At 37.8% G+C, this 19118-nt stretch overlaps 1 protein-coding gene across 1 annotated transcript in view; it reads left to right on the forward strand.

The window, feature by feature from the left end:
- MOCOS (molybdenum cofactor sulfurase) overlaps positions 1 to 19118 on the forward strand; it is a 210083-nt gene that overhangs the window by 63671 nt on the left and 127294 nt on the right. Inside the window, exon 4 of the mRNA XM_042839828.1 lies at positions 16565 to 17206. Within this exon, the coding sequence (XP_042695762.1) occupies positions 16565 to 17206 (642 nt within the window). The remainder of the gene's footprint in view (positions 1 to 16564; positions 17207 to 19118) is intronic.

Here is a 19118-nt window from a genome sequence, read left to right on the forward strand (position 1 = left end):
ATTGTAGTTCAAGCTTAATAGGATTCTAAGCAGTCTTTTTTTTTTTTTTTTTAAATATATATATTTTTAGTGGAAATAAATGGTTGAAATGAAATGATCATTTTTTATAGTTTCATTGGGGCAAAACCTGAGAGAAATAATGTGTCAATTTTGTCTTATATTGACTGTCCTTATTTGACACAAAATTTAGTGGGATTACGGGCAAGAGTGTCATTGTTGCAGTGGTAAAGAGTTTAGCCTCTGTAAGGTCTCTGGGTTGTATTGTTTTGAGAATGGCAAAGGATCAAAGTGCAGCATACCTTGATGCTGTAGATAACAGTGGATATACAAGAGCAACAGAATATGTGCAAGTGCATTGTGGTTTTCTGACCTGGGTTTTTGAGCATCACTTACTGAATATTCTGAAAACAGTGGGTAGAGACCATAGAGAGAGAAAAAAAAAACAACCCTACGTTGTTGAATTCCCCATTTGCTCAGTCATTATTCAATACATTAAGTAAAAATACTTGTTATTTGTGCAAAATAAGTAAACGTCAGTTTTAGCACCTAGATATTATAACTTAAAAGTAAACCTCTTTTTAGTTTCTCGTTCACAGTAAAATAATAGTACTTCTGTTTGTTGTAAAGGAATACAACTTTGTAGCAGAAGTATTTTTTTTTATCTTTCTTTGTAATAGTGCTGAGCAATATCTAAGAATAGCAATGTGATTAGTCCTTATGAGTACCATAAGGACAATAAAACTGGCAAATGATCTTCATGTGTCCATTTAAAGTTTTACATACTGGATACAGGCCATACCACGGGATTATAACTGGCATCTTTCTCTTAAATTGTCAGGCAATTAACTTGGTTTAAGGAGTGTGTAGAAGAAGCTACACTTGCTGTTATCTGTTCTTTTGCATAGCATTTCAGATCTTGTAAAATTTCATAAATATTCTAGAATAATGTTCTTTATTTATATGTGTAGATGAAATTATTTTTGTATGCATGTACACAGAAACATCTATGCAAAACAAGATCTCCTTTTGTTTTGGTTCATGCACTTTGCCTTGTAGTAAAGTGTTTCTCCAAGCTCTACTATTAACTGTACTGATTCCGCAGAATATGATATTTCCTAGGACTCAGAAGGAGATCAGAGCTATCCCTAAATTCTTTGGATAATTTTGTTTATATTGCATGCATACAGTGTCTCAAAGTGGAATGCTGCAGGTGAGCTGAGCTTCTTGTGTGTTACAAGAATGCAAATAATTAAGCAACAACAACCACCTGTCTGTGGTGACATGAAGTGAGATTTTTGAGAAACTGTTTTTCAACAGTGGTGCTTTTATAAATTCCATCCTCATCTATCAACATTCAGTCGTATGTTAGATTGAAGCATAAGGGCAATGGAAACTCTTCACAATTTTCTCAGAACTTGTCCTATTTATTATTAGAAATTAGTAAGTGTATTATTTTGATAAAGATTCATCTTGTATGTTACTTTTAAAGAAATGTAAAGGCACTGAGATCTTCCAAGAAATCTGAGCCGCAAATTGAAGGAATATTATAACTCCAGATTATAATATTCTTCTCCATAATCTCCCTACCTGCGCTTCCTAGAGATGCCCACAGTTGGATGCTCATGCAAAGAAAAGAAAGAAAAAGGTATGCCAAAAACATTGAAATTCAGCTCAACATTTCCTCCCTAACTGCCTGTCTGCTGGCATAAGAGGAGTAATAGCAGTAATAGTCCACTTTCCTCTTTGCTACTTGACCTGTGGTCAAACAAAAACAATCAATATGAATCAGAAGTGAATACAGGAGTGCTTAATCACTTACAAAATTGTTATAACGTTTAAGAGATCTGAATAATTTTGGGAGTCTGAGTGATGAGTGCCAGGACCTTACTGTTTGAGGTCTCAGTTCAAGAAGTTATTCAGGTATGTATGTCATTTTAGACTAATTGAAAACAGTGGGGCCACAAAGAGTAAAAGACATGCTTAAATACTCTCCTGAGCTGAGTGTAGGCACGCAATAAATCTGCAGTGATCTCGTAATGCAGGTATCTCGTGTCAACTCTCCCTTACTAACTTCATTGAAGTGCTATAGGTACATCTGCTGTTTCCAATGAAAACCAGACAGGATTTGAAGTGATGGCTGCTGCTGCGAGAGTTTTCTGTAATAGCTGCCAAATGGGAGAGAGGAGGGGGAGAGAGCAGCAGAGGAAGCAGTAACTTTGCTGTCTCAGGCAAAGAAACAAATTAATCAGTAGTGTATGCAGAGAACTAGGGAACCTGTCCAACATCTGTCAGGTGGAAAACTGACACACTGCAGTAGAATCTGCTTTATAATCAGCCATTTCAGGTGTTCTGTGCTCAGAGAGACGTTCAGAGAGCTGTATGAAATTCTTTACGTTGTACAAGGGTGGGATATTGGCAGCAGCACATCCCTGCATAAACATGAAACTGTTGAAATAATACAAACAGAGCTATATGTTTTTCATATTCCTCTGTAGGTCATTTCCAACCTTGCGATTCTATGATTCTAAATGTACACTGAGATGTACAGAAGGTGCTTGGCTGGGGAGTGCCCCGGGGAGCAGAACACCTTGAGCAGGGCTGTCTGCTGGTAAAATCCCACTGCTGCTGGTGTTTACCCAGAGGGAACTGCTTTGCTGGAATGTGGACCGTTCTGATTTTGGCTAGTAGGAATGTAAAAATGAACACCAACACTGCTCGACTCTTTGGGAACAGAGAAACTGGGAGGCACAAGACAGGGGTGACCCTACCTCTAACCAGAACGTAGTGTTCTTTTGTAGGGGCAGTGGGCTAAGTAGTGTTGTAAGACAGGTGAGTGAATTGCTGATTCCTAGTTCTCACCCACTCCTGCTGAGCCTGACAGCAGCTCTCTAATAGGCAGCATGAGCTGGGTACCCAGATGTGATGTGGCCAAGGCCATTTGAAGCCAACAGTCTTGTAACTATCAGCACCACCTCAAACATAAGATGAGGACACTGGGCTTAGTTGGATGTCTATGCATCATGAGTGAAAGCCCACAAAATGACAGCCCAATCACAGAAGAGTGAGGTTTGGCTTAATATTTTGGGATTAATGTAGATATTTATTTTATTGAAGGCTTTGTGCAACAGGCTGTTACAGTGCCTTTATTTTTATGGTTCTGAAGAAATATTGTTATGTAAGAGAATGGCAGTCATAAAGGGAGCTGCTGTATAAGAATGAAGCAGTAAGTTTAAAAATAGGTATGCAATTCTTGCCCTTTTCAAAAACTTTTTAATAAAAATGGTGAATAATGAAGAAAAGCCCAGTAGATCTGTAATGTCAATAAAGAGCCACAGTATGAAATATCTTCTACATTTAATTGTCATTAGGTCTCAAGCAAAGTAGATTATGGAAGAGCACTTTTGCTTTTTATAGCAGGCAGCTTACTGTTTCTGTCTCCTCCTGTTAATACTCATAGGAGTCTTGCATTGATAGCATATTTTAACGATTCATGCATCCACCTTAGTTTAGGGGCATGCAGTGCTGATCTGCAGCCAGATGGTCCAGACAGACGATAAAAGAGTATGCAATGAGGCACCAGAGCACTCATCTCCTACTGCCCTGTCACACTGAAGAAACACTTAATGAAATCTGAAATCGTAACAGCTAAAAATATGTACTGCGGGATGATGGACTTTCACACATCCCATGGGGATTGAAATGGTTTTTAAATGTATGTTTGTGGGAAAGTTGCTGAAATCCCTGCCTTTTTGCGTCCATTTCTGTATAAATTCCTACTGAACTGGTCAAAAGCCATAATTACTTATTTTGTTAGCAATTACATATATTTTTATCTGGAAATTGCCCACAAAAAGTAAACTATTCTTCAGTGTGCTTTGTTGTTCACCAGTTAACTTCTTCTGACATCCTTGTTGCACGGAGCGGTTGGTAGCAATCCATTTTGAGACTTTGCAATTTGACACTTGAACCCATTGATGGGATGTAGGATGAATATTAAGCTTCTGCCTTTGACTTTTTAGAATGTAACTCTTAAAATCAGATTTCAAGAGTACAATGGCGAGTTCTGTATTTACTTTCCTAGAACGTTCTGTAATCATTCAAACTCACTGTACGTTTGCTGAAATGTTTGCAGAAAGCAGTGTACAAAGGGCAGAGACATACATATCATGAATGTATTTAGAACTCTGAATAAATATTCATCAAATATATTCTGCACTTTTTGTTCTGCTCCTTGTGATATTAGATGTTACCAAAGCTAATATCAAAGCATCAGAGGTGTGACAGATCTTCAGAAAAAGTGCCAAAGTCATGATAGGTAGGGCTTAAAAGTACACAGAGCAGACAAGGCAGTAGGTTTTATCCGAAAAACTTTGATAAAGTAAATATTTTGGAATTCTCTTCTGTTTTGTGAGTTTTATTCAGACTTGATCCTGCTGGAACATAAGCCCAGAACTCTGGAGGACCTCTAAATCTTTGGGCAAGTCTTACTGCATGCATCCTGTCTTTTTTGATATGACGAGAGATCACTTTCAAAACAGAGAGCCTACTGTAATGTGGTGTTGCATAGTAACATAAAGGAGGTTGTTGCCCTTTCTAGTTTTGATGTAATATATTTTTCAGCAGTTAATAAAACTTTCCAATTTTGATGAATTTGTAGAATGCTTAGATTCCCTAATGCAAGAAGGTTGTAGGTTAAATCCATGTTTAGAGTAAGATTTATTTGCTCAATTACATTATTCCCACAAGGGTTTAATCACTGTATAAGGTAATACATGAAAGTACTCAGGCTTTTGATTTAGCTTGAAGAAATTCTAGAGGTTTTTTTTTTTTTTTCCTTGAAAGTTAATCAAGGATAGAGTTTTTTTCAGCTGTGAATATGTAGCAACACACGCCCCTTCAGGTGCATACACTGGTAGGAGTTGCATCAGTATTGTTACAACTGCTAATTCTGTTGTGGAGTGCTAATTTTGCAGTAATAACAAGAATAGTTACTCTCCATACCCCCTCCAATAACAACTTTAAGAAATTTTGAAACTAGGAGTAATAATGTTTTAGTTTGTGCAAGAGCATGGGCAGTATTATAGAGCTATCCAAGTCTGAAATAGACTTTTTTTTCTATCTTGTGTAAAAAAGAGGAATGAGTTGACTTTTTTAATGAGAAATTTGTAGGTGTCAATACAAAATGCTGAAGGGCTGGGTTGCTGAATTCAGTGGTCAGCTGCAACACATTACTTTCCTTTGCATTTATTTGAGTGCCTTAATACCTGGAATAAAAAGGAAGAATTTTGCAAGTTTTATGCAATTATTGATCATCCCATGTAGAATAGCCCTTCAAAGAAGTCAAACATGATGAGGTTTCTCCATCCGGTTTCTTTTCTGCTTTTGTTCTTTAAAAATTCTTGAACTTAAAATATCAATTTTATTGCTGTTTCGAAGATATGAGCTGTAAGTATTATTCCACAAGATGCTAAGTATTCTGTTTCATATGAGCAGGGGTTGTTATCTAGTACATGACAGTATGTACTACCCATGTGAGCAATCCTCTGCTCATCCTGAGCATCCTCCAGTGACCTGAGTTTTCATGGGGCTTCACTTTGCAGTGTGGCATACTTGGGAAGTCAGACAAAGGTTCATAAGTACTGCTCCTTATCTGTGGTAACTGGCTTTAGTGAAGTTGCAGTGGTTTGTGCCAATGATGAATTTGCTATTCAGAATGTTTTCCAGAATGTTTTCCAGAATATCTGTTGCTGTATCTGGGCTGACCATCTGACATTTGGATTTCCTGACCTCCTGGGTCAGGTATCTAACTCTGAGGAGTTAGATAGTGAGGAAACAAGAAATACAGGTCAGATACCTTTCTGGCTCAGGCTTTCTGCCTAGCAGCTGTACAAGATGAGGATGCAATGTGGAAGGATTGCACAGGAAATTGTAGTTGTTTGTACACTTTATAGTTACTTTTGATTTCATGAGGTTTTCTGCTGCCAAGCAGCACAAATTGCAAAAAGGAAAGGTTAATTAACATACATCCTATGGGGTGAACTTTCTAATTAATAGCAGTTTTAACGTATATCAGAATTAGCTAATGGAATACTTAAACCATGATTAGTTAGTTCCAGTTTATGATTTCCGTGTCCATTTTGATTTGAACAGAACATTCCTCAGACAATAGGAGAAAAGTGCAGCAGGTTTCAGAATATTTCTCTTAGCTTCCTTTCACATATGCAGTGTCTTGTTCTTGAATTTGATTAATATTTTCTGTTCAATTTGTAAAGTAATGACATTTATACAGAGGTTTTCTGGTGTTAATGTGCTTTAAGTTACCCCTAAGCTGTTTTCATTTTATGATTTTAAAAATGTCACTTGTGAGCTCCTTAAAATGCTATTGTTCCTTGTTTCCTAACGAGTTTTCAGGATTGCAAATGGGTTCTGTTTCAAGGCAAGCCAAGAATATCCCTCAGTAGTCATTTATTCCTCATTGAATTCATCATGTGAGGAACAGTTTTTCCCTCAACAGCCAGAAGCATTGGTTGTCAGGATTTAAAGTGAATGAAGTGCAACTTGACAGGCAGAAATGATGTTTCCCATATGTGCAAACATCCATTCATATTTCTGGGAAATCCTGGGGCTGTCTAAGCCAAAATATTAATGTGGCTCAGTGTGCAGTGAGAAGTCTTTGACTGGCTCTTCAACAAATAATAAGCAGAAAATCCCTTCACTTCTGAGTGCTTCTTGGATTGAAGGCAACAGGATGGTTTCAATATGTCATGATATTGTGCTATTTCAAACTCACAAGTTATGGGATAGGGCCTTGGTTTTAGCAGAGGATGAGTGTCTTGCAGCTTTCAAGAGTCCTTGTACCAAGGCTTTGTTCTCCATATTACTGTCTTCCCTTCATTTTAATAAGAGCTTTTAAACATTTTTTTTTAATAAAAAAAACTTCAGTGCTTTTAGAAATGAAAAGCAGAGCTGCCCTGCTGAGGTAGGGCATCAAACCACATGAAAAACAAATGTCAAATAAAGCATCTGCAGTGTCCAGGAATCTTGCAGACTTTGCTTTTGTGGCTTTTCACCCAAGGAAGGGAAAGCACAAGCTGATGGTAAACAAGCCTGGTAAACTTAAGTCATGTTAAAGAGAGGTCTGTGGAAATGCATGAATAGATGTCTGTGAATTCCTTGTATTTTGAAAGCAAACTAAGGTGCTTTCATATTAACATCTTCATCTAAAACGCTTTCCAGATGGAAGCACAGTACTTGAAAAGCAACGCATGAGGAAATAAGGCCTATTTATGTGTGAGTGTATGCCACTGTCCCATTCACCATGGTAACTGAGGCTCAGATTCACAAAGTCATCTTGTTCCTCCTTAAGCACCTAAGTACCTCTGAAGTTCTCAGACTAAATCTTTCCCAAGTAAATATGATCTCTGTACAGGTGTTATATAAGTTTCAGGAAATATCCCATCTTCACCTTTTTATTTTTCCCCTCAACTAAGAAAGCACTGTTTATGGTAGTAATGGTTTTTATAGTCAACCCACCAGTCATGCTGTGGAAATGTGCCAAAGAGGAAGATCCGAAAGGTTATGCTGCAAATTGTCAGTTTCTGAACTTCTGGACATTTGGAGTCAGGGACTTCATCACTGTTGAAGGCTCATTTTGTGTAACTGAATCCTTTTGATATGAGAGCACTTTGCCTTAGGCCATCTCTTTTCACCTTGTGTTTTGCAATTTCCCCAGAGAACAGGCTAATATTAAAAGTGTGTGATCACTGACACAGCTATCTTCATTTGTGGTTAATATTTTTCAAGCTTAGTATCAAAACTTTGTTTCAGAGCAGAATTAGAGTATAGGAACAAAAGATGGATCTGAGTATTGGGAAGATGTCTGTCAAGTGTCATGTCTTACTTTGCTAACTAGAATGAGAAATGCTGGGTTATCCTTTTGAAGCAGTGTTTAGTTACTTGCAGTTTACAACTGAAAATAACAAGGAACATGAGAATTAATCAAACTATAGGTTTTGAAGGCAAATCCATTTTGTAAATGTCTAATGGACAGTTACTGGTTGTCACACTTCCATTCTGTAGCATTAGTAAAGTAAAGCGATTTATTTGGGTCAGAGTGTCTGGAGTGCATAATGCAATGCTCCAAGAAAAATGTAGATTTTTTTAACTGGCTACAAAACAACTTAAACCAACACCCCAAACCAAGCAAAAATAACAGCTGGAGTGATCGCAGAAGTATGTAGTTTAAAGACTAGTACTTCTTGTCTGAAGTTACTTCCGAGTTTAAACACAGTGTAAAGACCTGAGTGTCTGAAACCATCAGATCACCTAAGCGTGTATTTGTTTGTTATTTAATCTTTTTTCCTGTAACAGCCTGTCCAAATTTATACTTCCTATGCTGCTGGGAAAGAGCCAACTTTAAAGCTCTGCTTTCTCTGAATAAGAAAACACAGTAAGGTAACTTCTGACTAGTTAACACTGAGGCACTGAGTTAGAATCATAGAATAGAATCATAGAATGATTAAAATTGTTAAAGACCACTAAGATCATGTAGTCCAACTGTCAGTCCATCACCACTATGCCCACTAAACCATGTCCCTCAGTTGACGTGCATCTTCCTGTGTATCGCTTCAGATTTGCTTCATCCTAGTGGCTCTTAAGACTTGTTGCAAAAGCAATTTGAATTTTAACACAGGGTTGACTGTAAAAATGATTCATTAGTCATTTTCTGTTTGGTGCATTTACAGTTAGGAATGGTTTCTTCTTGAGTTGTTTGATGTTCATGACTAGATCTCCTTTGATCTTAACATATGTTACTTAACATACCATTTTTTGGTGTTGTTTTTTTATTTATTTCTTGCCTGGTTGACTTGAATGCCAGATGAATTGTCATTTGAAAAGCCTATGGTATATATTTTTAAATTATTTGTATCCTAGTTAGTGAAAATATTGTTATTCAAAAGTATGTTCACAAACCTTTGGCCATTGTTCAAGCACTAGAGTAAGCAGATCTGGCTTATTTTACTTAAAAAAAAAAAAAAAAAAATCCACAAATTGGTTTTAAAATTGTGTAGCTATTGATCTTCTTTCTCTACTACAGAAAAACAACTATTTGATTTCTAAGGGAACAGTTACCCAGGGGTTTCTGCCACATCTAGAAAGTTATAGGACTGCTGCCAGGGAGAGGAGTAATATTTGTGTGTTAGAACAAACTGTACCAGCAGTCAGCCTGCGGTATCGTATTTTATGGTTTTCATGATTCCTTCCTCCTGTTCTGCTCTTCTGATTACATGCAGTGCCGTAATACCACCCTAAATCTGATTTTGCTCTGTCGGTATACCCAGCATGATGCTGAAGTCTTCTGGTTGTGCACTTTGAAGGTCCACACCTCATAGTCTGGGCGGGTGCTTCTCATGAATATTGTTCATCAAAGCATCTTTTCTTGCAGAAGGACATTTTGTAGCCTTTAAAGAGCAACTTTTCTTCTAACTATGTAGTGCAAGATGAATTCCAGGCAGTCTGCTGTGCTGACAACTTTGCAGAATTGGAGAGAGGATTTATTTGGCAAAGACCAACTGTGACCCTTTGTTAGTAAATAGACATTTCCCCAGTGCGTCTCCAGTGAATCAATCAGAGCCTAGGAGAATAAACGTAACGGATTATAATGCTTCAATTCAGGTGGCTGAACACAAATGCTTAAGAAGTGCTTTCAAAAAAAAAAAAAGGAAGGTATATTTTCACCAGCTGCCTAAAACAAATGAGGCTTATCAATTATGTTCCCTCTAATGATTTATTTTATAAGTTCAGGAAGCTGATTCAGTGGAATCATAATCAGCAGAGGTGTGATGAATGAAATCAGATGAGTGAAATCCTAATCACTCTCATGGCAAGCAGAAATGGGAAGAATCTGTGATTCTTTGTTCTGTGTAAAATGGTCAGAACACAAGTTTATGTGGATGTGATGAGTGAGGATAGAGCAATGTGTGCCTATTTCACAGTTAGCATATGTTCTGAAAGGCTTAAGTTTGTGTGTTGTCAGGATAGGAAAAGAAACTGAAACAGAAAAAGCAACTTCAACTTTGAGAAGAAACTTTAAAGGATTATTTATTTACTGCAGTGCTCCTTATGCAGGTAGTAATCCATTGGAAAATCCTTGAATTTGATGGATTTCTGCTGGATTAGTTGCACGTGTAGCAGAGATGTTTGGCACAGTTTTTCCCATTGAAAACATTTATTTGAAAAGAATGGGTGGGGAGGCAGTAACTAATCTTTGCAAGGGCATTCTTTCATTAAATTAGTGATTTGCTGGAGGAAGATAGACACAGTCCTACTTAAAACAATTGATTCTTACAACTATTCATAGGTTTGAGTTTCCTTTTGTGCTTGGATTGGGAATTGAAAATAAGAGTATAATACAGTGCAGTGATATATTGGAATAGACCTTGTCTTCACAGAATATTTTCTACCCAGAAGGCTTGTTTTTTTTTAATTTGGTGAACTAGAACATTCCCCTTACATATATAGCTGTAACTAGTAAAGCTCTCCTGACACTTTGTACTTTTGTCAGTGGTAGAAGCTAAGGAAAATTTGGGATGAGTGTTAAGCAGCATGCTTCTTTATGGGATCCTTGTGAATCTGTGTTAAATTACAATTTTCTCCTCCTTTTTACTTCATATACATGGAAAAAGCATGTACAGAAAAATTATTGCTAGATGTTAAGCCTCAAAGTTGAGTGCCATGCACCAAGTCCTAGCGCCTGTATCCATTTCTAATCCCCCAAGGAAGTTGATGAGATTTTTTTCAATTGACTTCTTTGATAGCTGGAGCTGACCCTTAATTAATAAATGAGGAAGGTTAAAATGTTATTACTCATCAATGTAGGTGTAGCCGCTGAGAACTGGGAAACACTTCTCACATGCACATCTATGTGAAAGGGATTGAAAAGGCAGTTATGGAAAGTGTTATCCTCTAATATTATTAAAAGAAAAAGATTTGTAAGTCAAAATAAGATATTTCGACTCAGAAGTCTTTTTTTTTTTTTTTAATTTTTTTATTTTTTCTAATTGCCATTCATGCAAAGGCTTTTTCTTAGACAGTAATACTTTGAATCTTTTCAGAGTGTCTGTAAAACAGAAAGCAGTGCAGCAAAAGTTCTGAGGCTCAAGCTGAACATTTCTCCATACAAGCCCAAGCTGGATATGTGCCCCTGGGCAGCATGACAATGGAAAAAAAATTATAATAAGAAATAGTTTTAATATGTAAATGCACAGTTGAAAAGGAGCCTTTGTGAAGTGCTACTTAAACTTATACTGTTGAATAGATAACTACTATTATACTGTGTTCAAATGTGAATCTGTTATTACAGTAGCAATACTGAGTTTTAAAAAGAGGTCTGTTTTAGTTGGATCAGCTCCTGGCTGGAAAATCACTGTGCTCACAGTATTCATGAGTGCTCATCCGCAATATAAATAAAAATGTGAATACAAATATAAATCGTGACAATCACAAACTCCTTGGTCATCTTTTGGTTTTGCCAACCAGCTGAAATGTTATCATCAACTGGAATTAAAGCATGGAAGAACTCAAACCTAGGAAGGTAAATTGCTCAGTTTCTCACACGTTTGCAAGATGGTAAATTTTAGAAGTATTTAAAGTATAGAAGCATGGCTAAAAAGAAACAAAACAAACAAACAAACAAAACCAGCATACAAATCAACTGCATTTTGGGAGGCTGTAATGGTATAGTATGAACAGTCATACCTTTCTGGTAGCAGTGCTACTGCTCTGCTGTTGAGAGCCACAGAAGAAGAGCTAGTGGTGAGAAAGAACATGATTTGTTCTGTTTGAGGTTAGTATGGCCAGCAAGCAGCCTTGGCGGACATTCCTTTCAGCTGACCATGAGTGATCCCTTGTACATGAGGTGGCTGAATGAATCAGTAGCCTGTGCCCCCTGCAGAGCTGCCACTAGTGGCTTGGGGTATCTAATTTTAGTCAAGCTTCTTTTAATTAATCCATGCTGTTGGATTAGCTAGGTTAAGTTAGATGGTTGTTCTCTCTGAATATCTGATTTGATTATATATGTCTTTAAATATAAAGCCAGTTACTAATTAGGTACGTACTAAATTTATGAAACAAGACAGCAAGGTTGGTTGAAAATTAATTGACTTTCTCTGCCATTTTTTACATTAGAAGAGTCTGGCACTTTGACTCAGTGTTAATGTGTTAATGAATACACTAAATTGTCACAGCAGTTTTTTGAAGCAATTAAACACCAGCAAAGAGAATTCTTAGAATATGAGCATGTACTGGGTGTTGAGTGGGCTCTCCTTGCACTAGCTTCACAGACTACAGTATGGCTGAGGCAGTTTTTTGTTTGATCTGTGTCCTTCTAAAAAGTTTGGATGAGGAGGAGGAGGAGAAAGGAGGCAGGTTACAGTAAGGCAATTTGCAAGGTTTGTCTTTGGTGCACAGTAAAGATTGAGCATGATGTCTCATCTTTCCATTGCCAGCCTAAAAACAAGGTACAGAGTCAGGCTTCTCAGCCTCGCTGCCATCTTCTGTGTGATGGCACAGCTCTATCAATGTGCTTAATGAAGCAATTATCCTCACAGTCATTTCTTCCAGAGTTCTTTGAGAAGTGAAAATTTGTAATAATATAAAATACTACTACTGCTTGCAGCTGTGAGCTATAGTAGATCAAGCTATCAGTTTTCCACTGCAACTCTTTAGTCCTGCTTCCAACATCTACTTTATATATGGCTATAAATCTTCCAGGAGTGTAATAAAGGTGAACTGCATTTCACTGTAATGGGGTATGTCTTATGTGAAGACAGACATTAGGAGTTCTATGTGTAATAGCTAGTGCTTCCAAATATTAACGTCAAAAGACAGGATGTAGCACCATGTGCTGCAGAAGTCATTCAGAGGTATTGCAGTTTTCTGTCCTGAAGTATCCTGATTTTATCATAGCAGTGCTGCTCTGGTTCAGGAGTTTGTGCCATTTGTTTTATAAAACTCATTCTGAGGTGCTCGTAGCTCTTCTGCTCTGCACATCAGAAGTCATTCTCAAAAAGTGAATGCTTCTGACTCGGTTGTTTTTCCTTTATTTATTTATTTTCCTTTTTTAATGTTAAAAGTCTTCTAGCCAAATATCTGATTTTGAAAATTCTACTTCTTTTGCCAGTGCTGGAGTCATTGCAATTACATGACACTTTTAGAGACCCCCAAATGCAAATAGATACCTTAAGAGATTCACAGAAGAGCCTATTTCCTACTGAAGACATTTAGAAATGTAACTCATTGTTCCTTTATGAAAGTTACTTTCTGGTACTGAACTGAATAAATAAACACATTAATATTATGTTGTGGGTTATATTTCAATACCTTTCAACTTCTCTAAATGTGAATGTTTACAAACTGGATGTAGTTAAAACACTACTGATGTGCATGAGCTTTGTCTCTCATTTGTGACTTAAATATAGAGTTGTCATTATTTGTGAACCAAAAAAAACCATATATATATTTATTGTTCTGTATAGTTGTGAAAATGTTTAAGGAAAGTACGCACTGGTTCTGATATTCATTGTTAGGCAAAAGCATCCCGTTATTAAATCCCAGTCCACCATTCCTGCATCCCAGCTCTTGTCATTTCACAGTGTCTTTTGGTCAGATTAAGTGCTGTGGCAAGTCGGTACAATTCCTGTGGAGACTGCAGATTATTACTCCCAAGTAAAGTTTGGCTTTCTGCCTAGCTCTGTCTCACCTCCCCCTAAGTCTGTGTGATGCAAAGAGGCTGGCTGAGGAGGAGAGCAAAGAAAGCAGAGAAGCTAAAAGAGGAACTGACTTGATAACTGTCTTCAGTGTGCTTTGTGTTACTGCTCTTCTCAGGTTGCTCTTATGAAAGGATGCTGTGTATTAGGAGGTTGCTCCCATCACCTGTTTTTTTTTTTTTAACTCAGAAGGTAAAAAAAACCAAAACAAAACACAACACCTTCCTCCTAATACCTAACCTAAACCTCCCCTCTCATAGTTTAAAACCATTCCCCTTTGTCCTATCTCTATCCACCCTTGTAAACAGCTCTTCCCCCTGCTGTTTATATGCTCCCTTCAAATATTGGAATGCCACAATCATGTCTCCTCTGAGCCTTCTCTTTTCCAAGCTAAGCAAGCCCAGTTCCCTCAACCTTTCTTCATAGGAAAGGTGCTCCAGCCCTCTGATCATCTTAGTGGCCTTCTTCTGGACTTGTTTCAAGAGCTCCATGTCTTTCTTGTGCTGGGGGCTCCAGGTCTAGACATAGTACTCCAGATGGGGACAAATCATGTCCACAACCACAAAGACCTGAACATCTTACTGACCTGCCTTTCAATCCTTTCCCCTGTTAAAAAACAGTCTAATGCCACCCTGCTTGAAAAGTAGGTTAGGACTCTTGCTTGCCTTGCTATCCATCTTTTCTCTGCAAGGAAACAAGAATAAAGGCAAGATTATGTCACAGCTGAAATTCAGGGCATGAGTCTAAGTGGCAAACCTACAGCTAGCCAAAGTGCAGCTCTCTGGGATAAGGCTTCATGATCCTGCGTTCGGCTATCCCCTATGGCATGCACATGTGCCTCAGACTGTAGTGTGGGAGGTGGTAGGAGAGGCTGCACAGCTGCTGCAGGTGAGGGGAGAGGATATGATTCAGCAACAGTGATGAATGAGACAGGTAGGCAGCTTAATGCCCTACACTCAACTGCTGTGATCGTCCCTGTCTTCATCCCTAATGTGGTGTATGAATTTTAAGAGGAAGTCTGCTTTCTCTGAAGAGCCCTTTAAAAGCAATGTCCAGAATTGTGAATTCTTGCTGGAGCTATACCTGGCAGGTCTGCTTCAGAAAGATCTCTCTGACTTCTTTCAGACTGACTCCTCAAAACATTTAAAGCTTAAATCCCCAACCTGATGATTCCTTCACAAAATCTGAAATTTCTTCTTTATTTCCAGGAAACACAGACTACCTGACATTTGTATCACATTTCAAAAATTTGAGCTCTGAGTCAAGTTTCATTGGGCATATGAATCCATTTGTTGCATCCTGTACTTCCTAGTGTAGTAAGACTTTCCTACAGCAGACAAATGTATGTCGGTATCATTTTGTAGAGTGGTTTCTGGTCCTAATCATGAAAGTCATTACAATATTTTTTTTTTCAGTGTCAGAGCTTTGATTGCAGCACACATCCAGCTCTACATTCTTTGCCTGTAATATTTGCCTTTCATACTGAACACATAAAATTCTGAGGCATTTATCTCTACTGTTCTGTGGTTGAAGAAATTTTAGCTTGAATTTGTCACGTACCTGTTGAACAACTTACATTTAAATGCAGTATTTAAACATTCAATCTTGTGAGAGAATCTCCTGTTACACAAAACACGCGAACTTTTAATGATGCACATTGAGGGCCAGAGTGTATAGATTACCCAAGTGCAGGGCTGTACCTCAGAATTACATAGATTAGAGTGGCAGCTGCTTGTTCACAGAAATGCTCAGTAGCAGAAGAGGTGCACGGAGAAATCCTCTGACATCTTGCTTTTCTTGAAAACCAGGCAACACTTCTGAGTAGTAATATTTATGCTCTGGATCAGTTTTGCTCATTCTGCTTCATCTGCCCAAGCCTCCTAAATGCTTCCTGTTAATATTAATAGAATTTTTATAAAAGTTCATTTGGACAAAGTTCATCAGAATATCATGCATGGAAAGCAACTGAACTAATGCTGCTCCTCAGCTTCTGCACAGACTTGGTGTCAGTCTATCTTGCACACTAGGGGACTGTAATAGATGGACAAGTGTGCTTGGATACCAAAGACTGTAGTAGATGCTGGTTCACAGAAGATAGTTTAGAGCCAACTCAGTGCTCACCGGGCATCAGCAAGCATATGGTGTATGGCTTCAAAAAAACACCTTGGTTAAGTTTTCTTCTGGCTCATTGGGTGACGTTGGTTACGTCTGGTTTAGGCTGTCTTTGCAGACAACAAAGATTATAGCCTTATGTGCATAAATCTGTTTTTCACTGTCTTCTGTTTCTTAGATTTCTGTTTATTAGATTATAAACAGGAAACAAAACTGTATGCTTTTTGAATGAAGAATACTCTGACAGATCCAAATAATCTGTAAACTAGCTAACCAAATAAAGCTATTAAAAAGCCAACCAAACAAACACGCACTAATGCCACAAATAATTTTCAGGTAAAACTGACCTATCTCCTCAGGATCAGCGTACAATATAATATGCAAACTTGATTCTGATCTCACTGAGGCACTGGACTGGATTGGACCACTCTGTTCACAGCTAGGCAAAACTGGCTTCTATCCTTAAGAACTCAACTACTTTCACTGTAGCATGTGAAAAATTCACCTGTGGGCAAAATTGTTGAAGTTTATTGTGCTGTTTGCTGAAATCTGAGTACTTGCATTTAAATCATGTGTCAGAATAGAAGAATTTTCCTGCTGAGGAAAAACAGAATATATCATATGGTAATAAAACAGAAAAATCAGAAAATAACTTGATTTTTTTTTTTTTTTTTTTCATTTTGCAGAATATTACAACATTTTCACACTACCTCTGAAGATTATACTGTCATTTTCACATCTGGATGCACGGCTGCACTTAAACTGGTAGCAGAAGTATTCCCGTGGGTACCTGAAGGCACAGAGCAACCGAGTAGTCGATTCTGTTACCTCACTGATAGCCACACATCTGTGGTGGGTATGAGGGGCATAACTGCCTCAATGAATGTATTATCTGTTCCAGTAAAACCAAAGGGTAAGATGTTATGGAAGAAAGACTGGTTACCAGCTGAAGAACAGAACTGCACAACACCTCATCTTTTCTCTTATCCAGCTCAGAGCAATTTTTCTGGTACCAAATATCCCCTTTCATGGATACAAGACATAAAGTCTGGAAAATTCTGCCCTGTCAAAGTACCAGGGAAGTGGTTTGTTCTATTAGATGCAGCCTCATACGTGAGCAGCTCTCCATTAGACTTGGGAGTTCACCAAGCTGACTTTATCCCCATCTCATTCTATAAAATCTTTGGATTCCCTACTGGCTTAGGAGCATTACTGGTAAACAACCGGATTGCCCCCCTCTTGAGGAAAACCTATTTTGGAGGTGGAACTGCCGCTGCCTACCTTGCAGGAGAAGACTTTTACTTCCCAAAGAAGTCTATAGCAGAAAGGTAAGGCTTTGTTTAACAAAACTCGTGGCTTTTTGTTTATTCTGTTTGCTTTAGACAAATGTCTTAGTGTTGGAGCATGCACTCCTCTCTGATAACTGTGTTGCTTTATGCAGTTAGATAGGCGTTTCTCATCCAACTCTGTTTTCTTCTTATTTTCATATCTAAAAGATGTTATCTGAAATATCCATCTTCCTTCTTTGATCTACGTTGTCACAACTGGTAAAACTGTATGGGTTTATCCAGTGACATAAAAGTCAATCCTTGTGTTTTTTAAATTTTACATGAGGTGCTCAACAGAACCCTGATTTGTTCTTGAACGCCTTCACCTGGAGCAGACAGGCCATGATTGGTCACACTATAATGACCCAAATGGAAAATGGAAAGTAAGGGCCATAGATTTCACTTACTCTTAGTAGAAGCTTTATGTGAGTAACACATACAATAAGGTGAATTACGAAGGACTAATATTTGTAGCTCTCTTATTTTAGGACTGAGGTTCTGGAGAAGCTGTGAAGCTCTCCTGCTGAAGATAGAGGATACCTAAGAGGAGGTGAAACAGAAATAGATAAGGAAATACAAGATGATATGTTAACATCCCTAGTTCTTTAGCATACTGAAATACTACTGCTGGTGATACTTGATCTTTCTGCCTCTCTCCCTGAAGCCAGGATCACCTTACACAAATGTAGAGAAGGAGCTTCCTTCCTGCAACATCCAATATGTCTGCACAAAGGGAAGATTTGAGATCAACATTTAGTATTAGGAGTGTCTGGAAATGAAAAAGAGAAATAATAAATACAGCCAGTCATGCCTTACATTTGTTTATGGGTTTGTATTCACAAAGTCCAGCATTTCCCATGATGTAAATGCCTGTTCTTCAAGTATTTGTGTAATAATGAGCATTATGCTTGATGTATGTGAACCTCTCCTAGTCACGTGCAATGAGTGCTGCTATGGTGTTTCAGTTCTGGAGTGGTAAATGTAGTGGCTAGCTCCATTAAGCTGGCTCTCTTCAAGTACAAAGCTACATATTATTTTAGAAATGAAAATTGGTAGGTGAACAGCCATTTAATCCTTTAACTTATTTAAAAAAACAAACAAGCAAAAAAACCAAAACCAAACAACAGGGAAATATTATTGTTCTGAGTTCTGCTTCTGTGTTGTTGTTTTTTTTTTAAACCAAAAAGGCCTTTAAGTGCAACAAAATTACTCATTGGGCAGCAGAAGGAAAGGGCACAAAAATGTGGGATGTTATGGTGTGCCAATATCACTTGCAAGTCAAGGAGAAAGCCTGCTTTAATTTGACCTGGGTAGACTCTAATTTCTGAGTAGCTTTCTAGAGATAATTGACACATAACTCCTGATGTTCCATAGCAGATGAAAATATCTGATAAACGTGACAGATCTCAATTCTTCTTTTACGCCTTTTGGAAAGGTATGCAGGAATCTTGAGGAAGCTCTATCTCTTTTTCAAGAGTCTTCAGAGGTTGTCTGCTTTTAAGTCATTCAGGCATTTGAGGCTCCCAAAATTTTCAAGGGCTTTTTTTTTTTTTTTTTTTTTTTTTTTTTTTTGTTACTGGGTCAGAAGAAAGGCCTGCTTTAACCTTCTTCTAGGCCAGAGTTATAAACAAGGAAATTTATCCAATTGAATTTCTCAGGCTGAGAGCAGAGTGTCTAATGTTGGTTTGAGGGAACCTAACATATAATCAAATCTGACACCTGGACACAGACATGTGATTGATACTAGTTCCTGGTAGACACCAGTGTCACTCAGTTTGACTCGTATATTGATATTTACTTCTGTTTTTATCTACTCCTTTGCTTTTTATTTGAAAACCTAATTGTTAAAAGTTTGTGTTTAGAGCATTATTGATGCTGTCCATAATCCCTTGTGAACTCTGGATGCTTAAAG

Source organism: Centrocercus urophasianus, unplaced genomic scaffold, assembly GCF_019232065.1.
Source record: "Centrocercus urophasianus isolate 14NV4802_14NV808 unplaced genomic scaffold, USGS_Curo_1.0 seq_11, whole genome shotgun sequence".
Taxonomy (NCBI): Eukaryota; Metazoa; Chordata; class Aves; order Galliformes; family Phasianidae; genus Centrocercus; species Centrocercus urophasianus.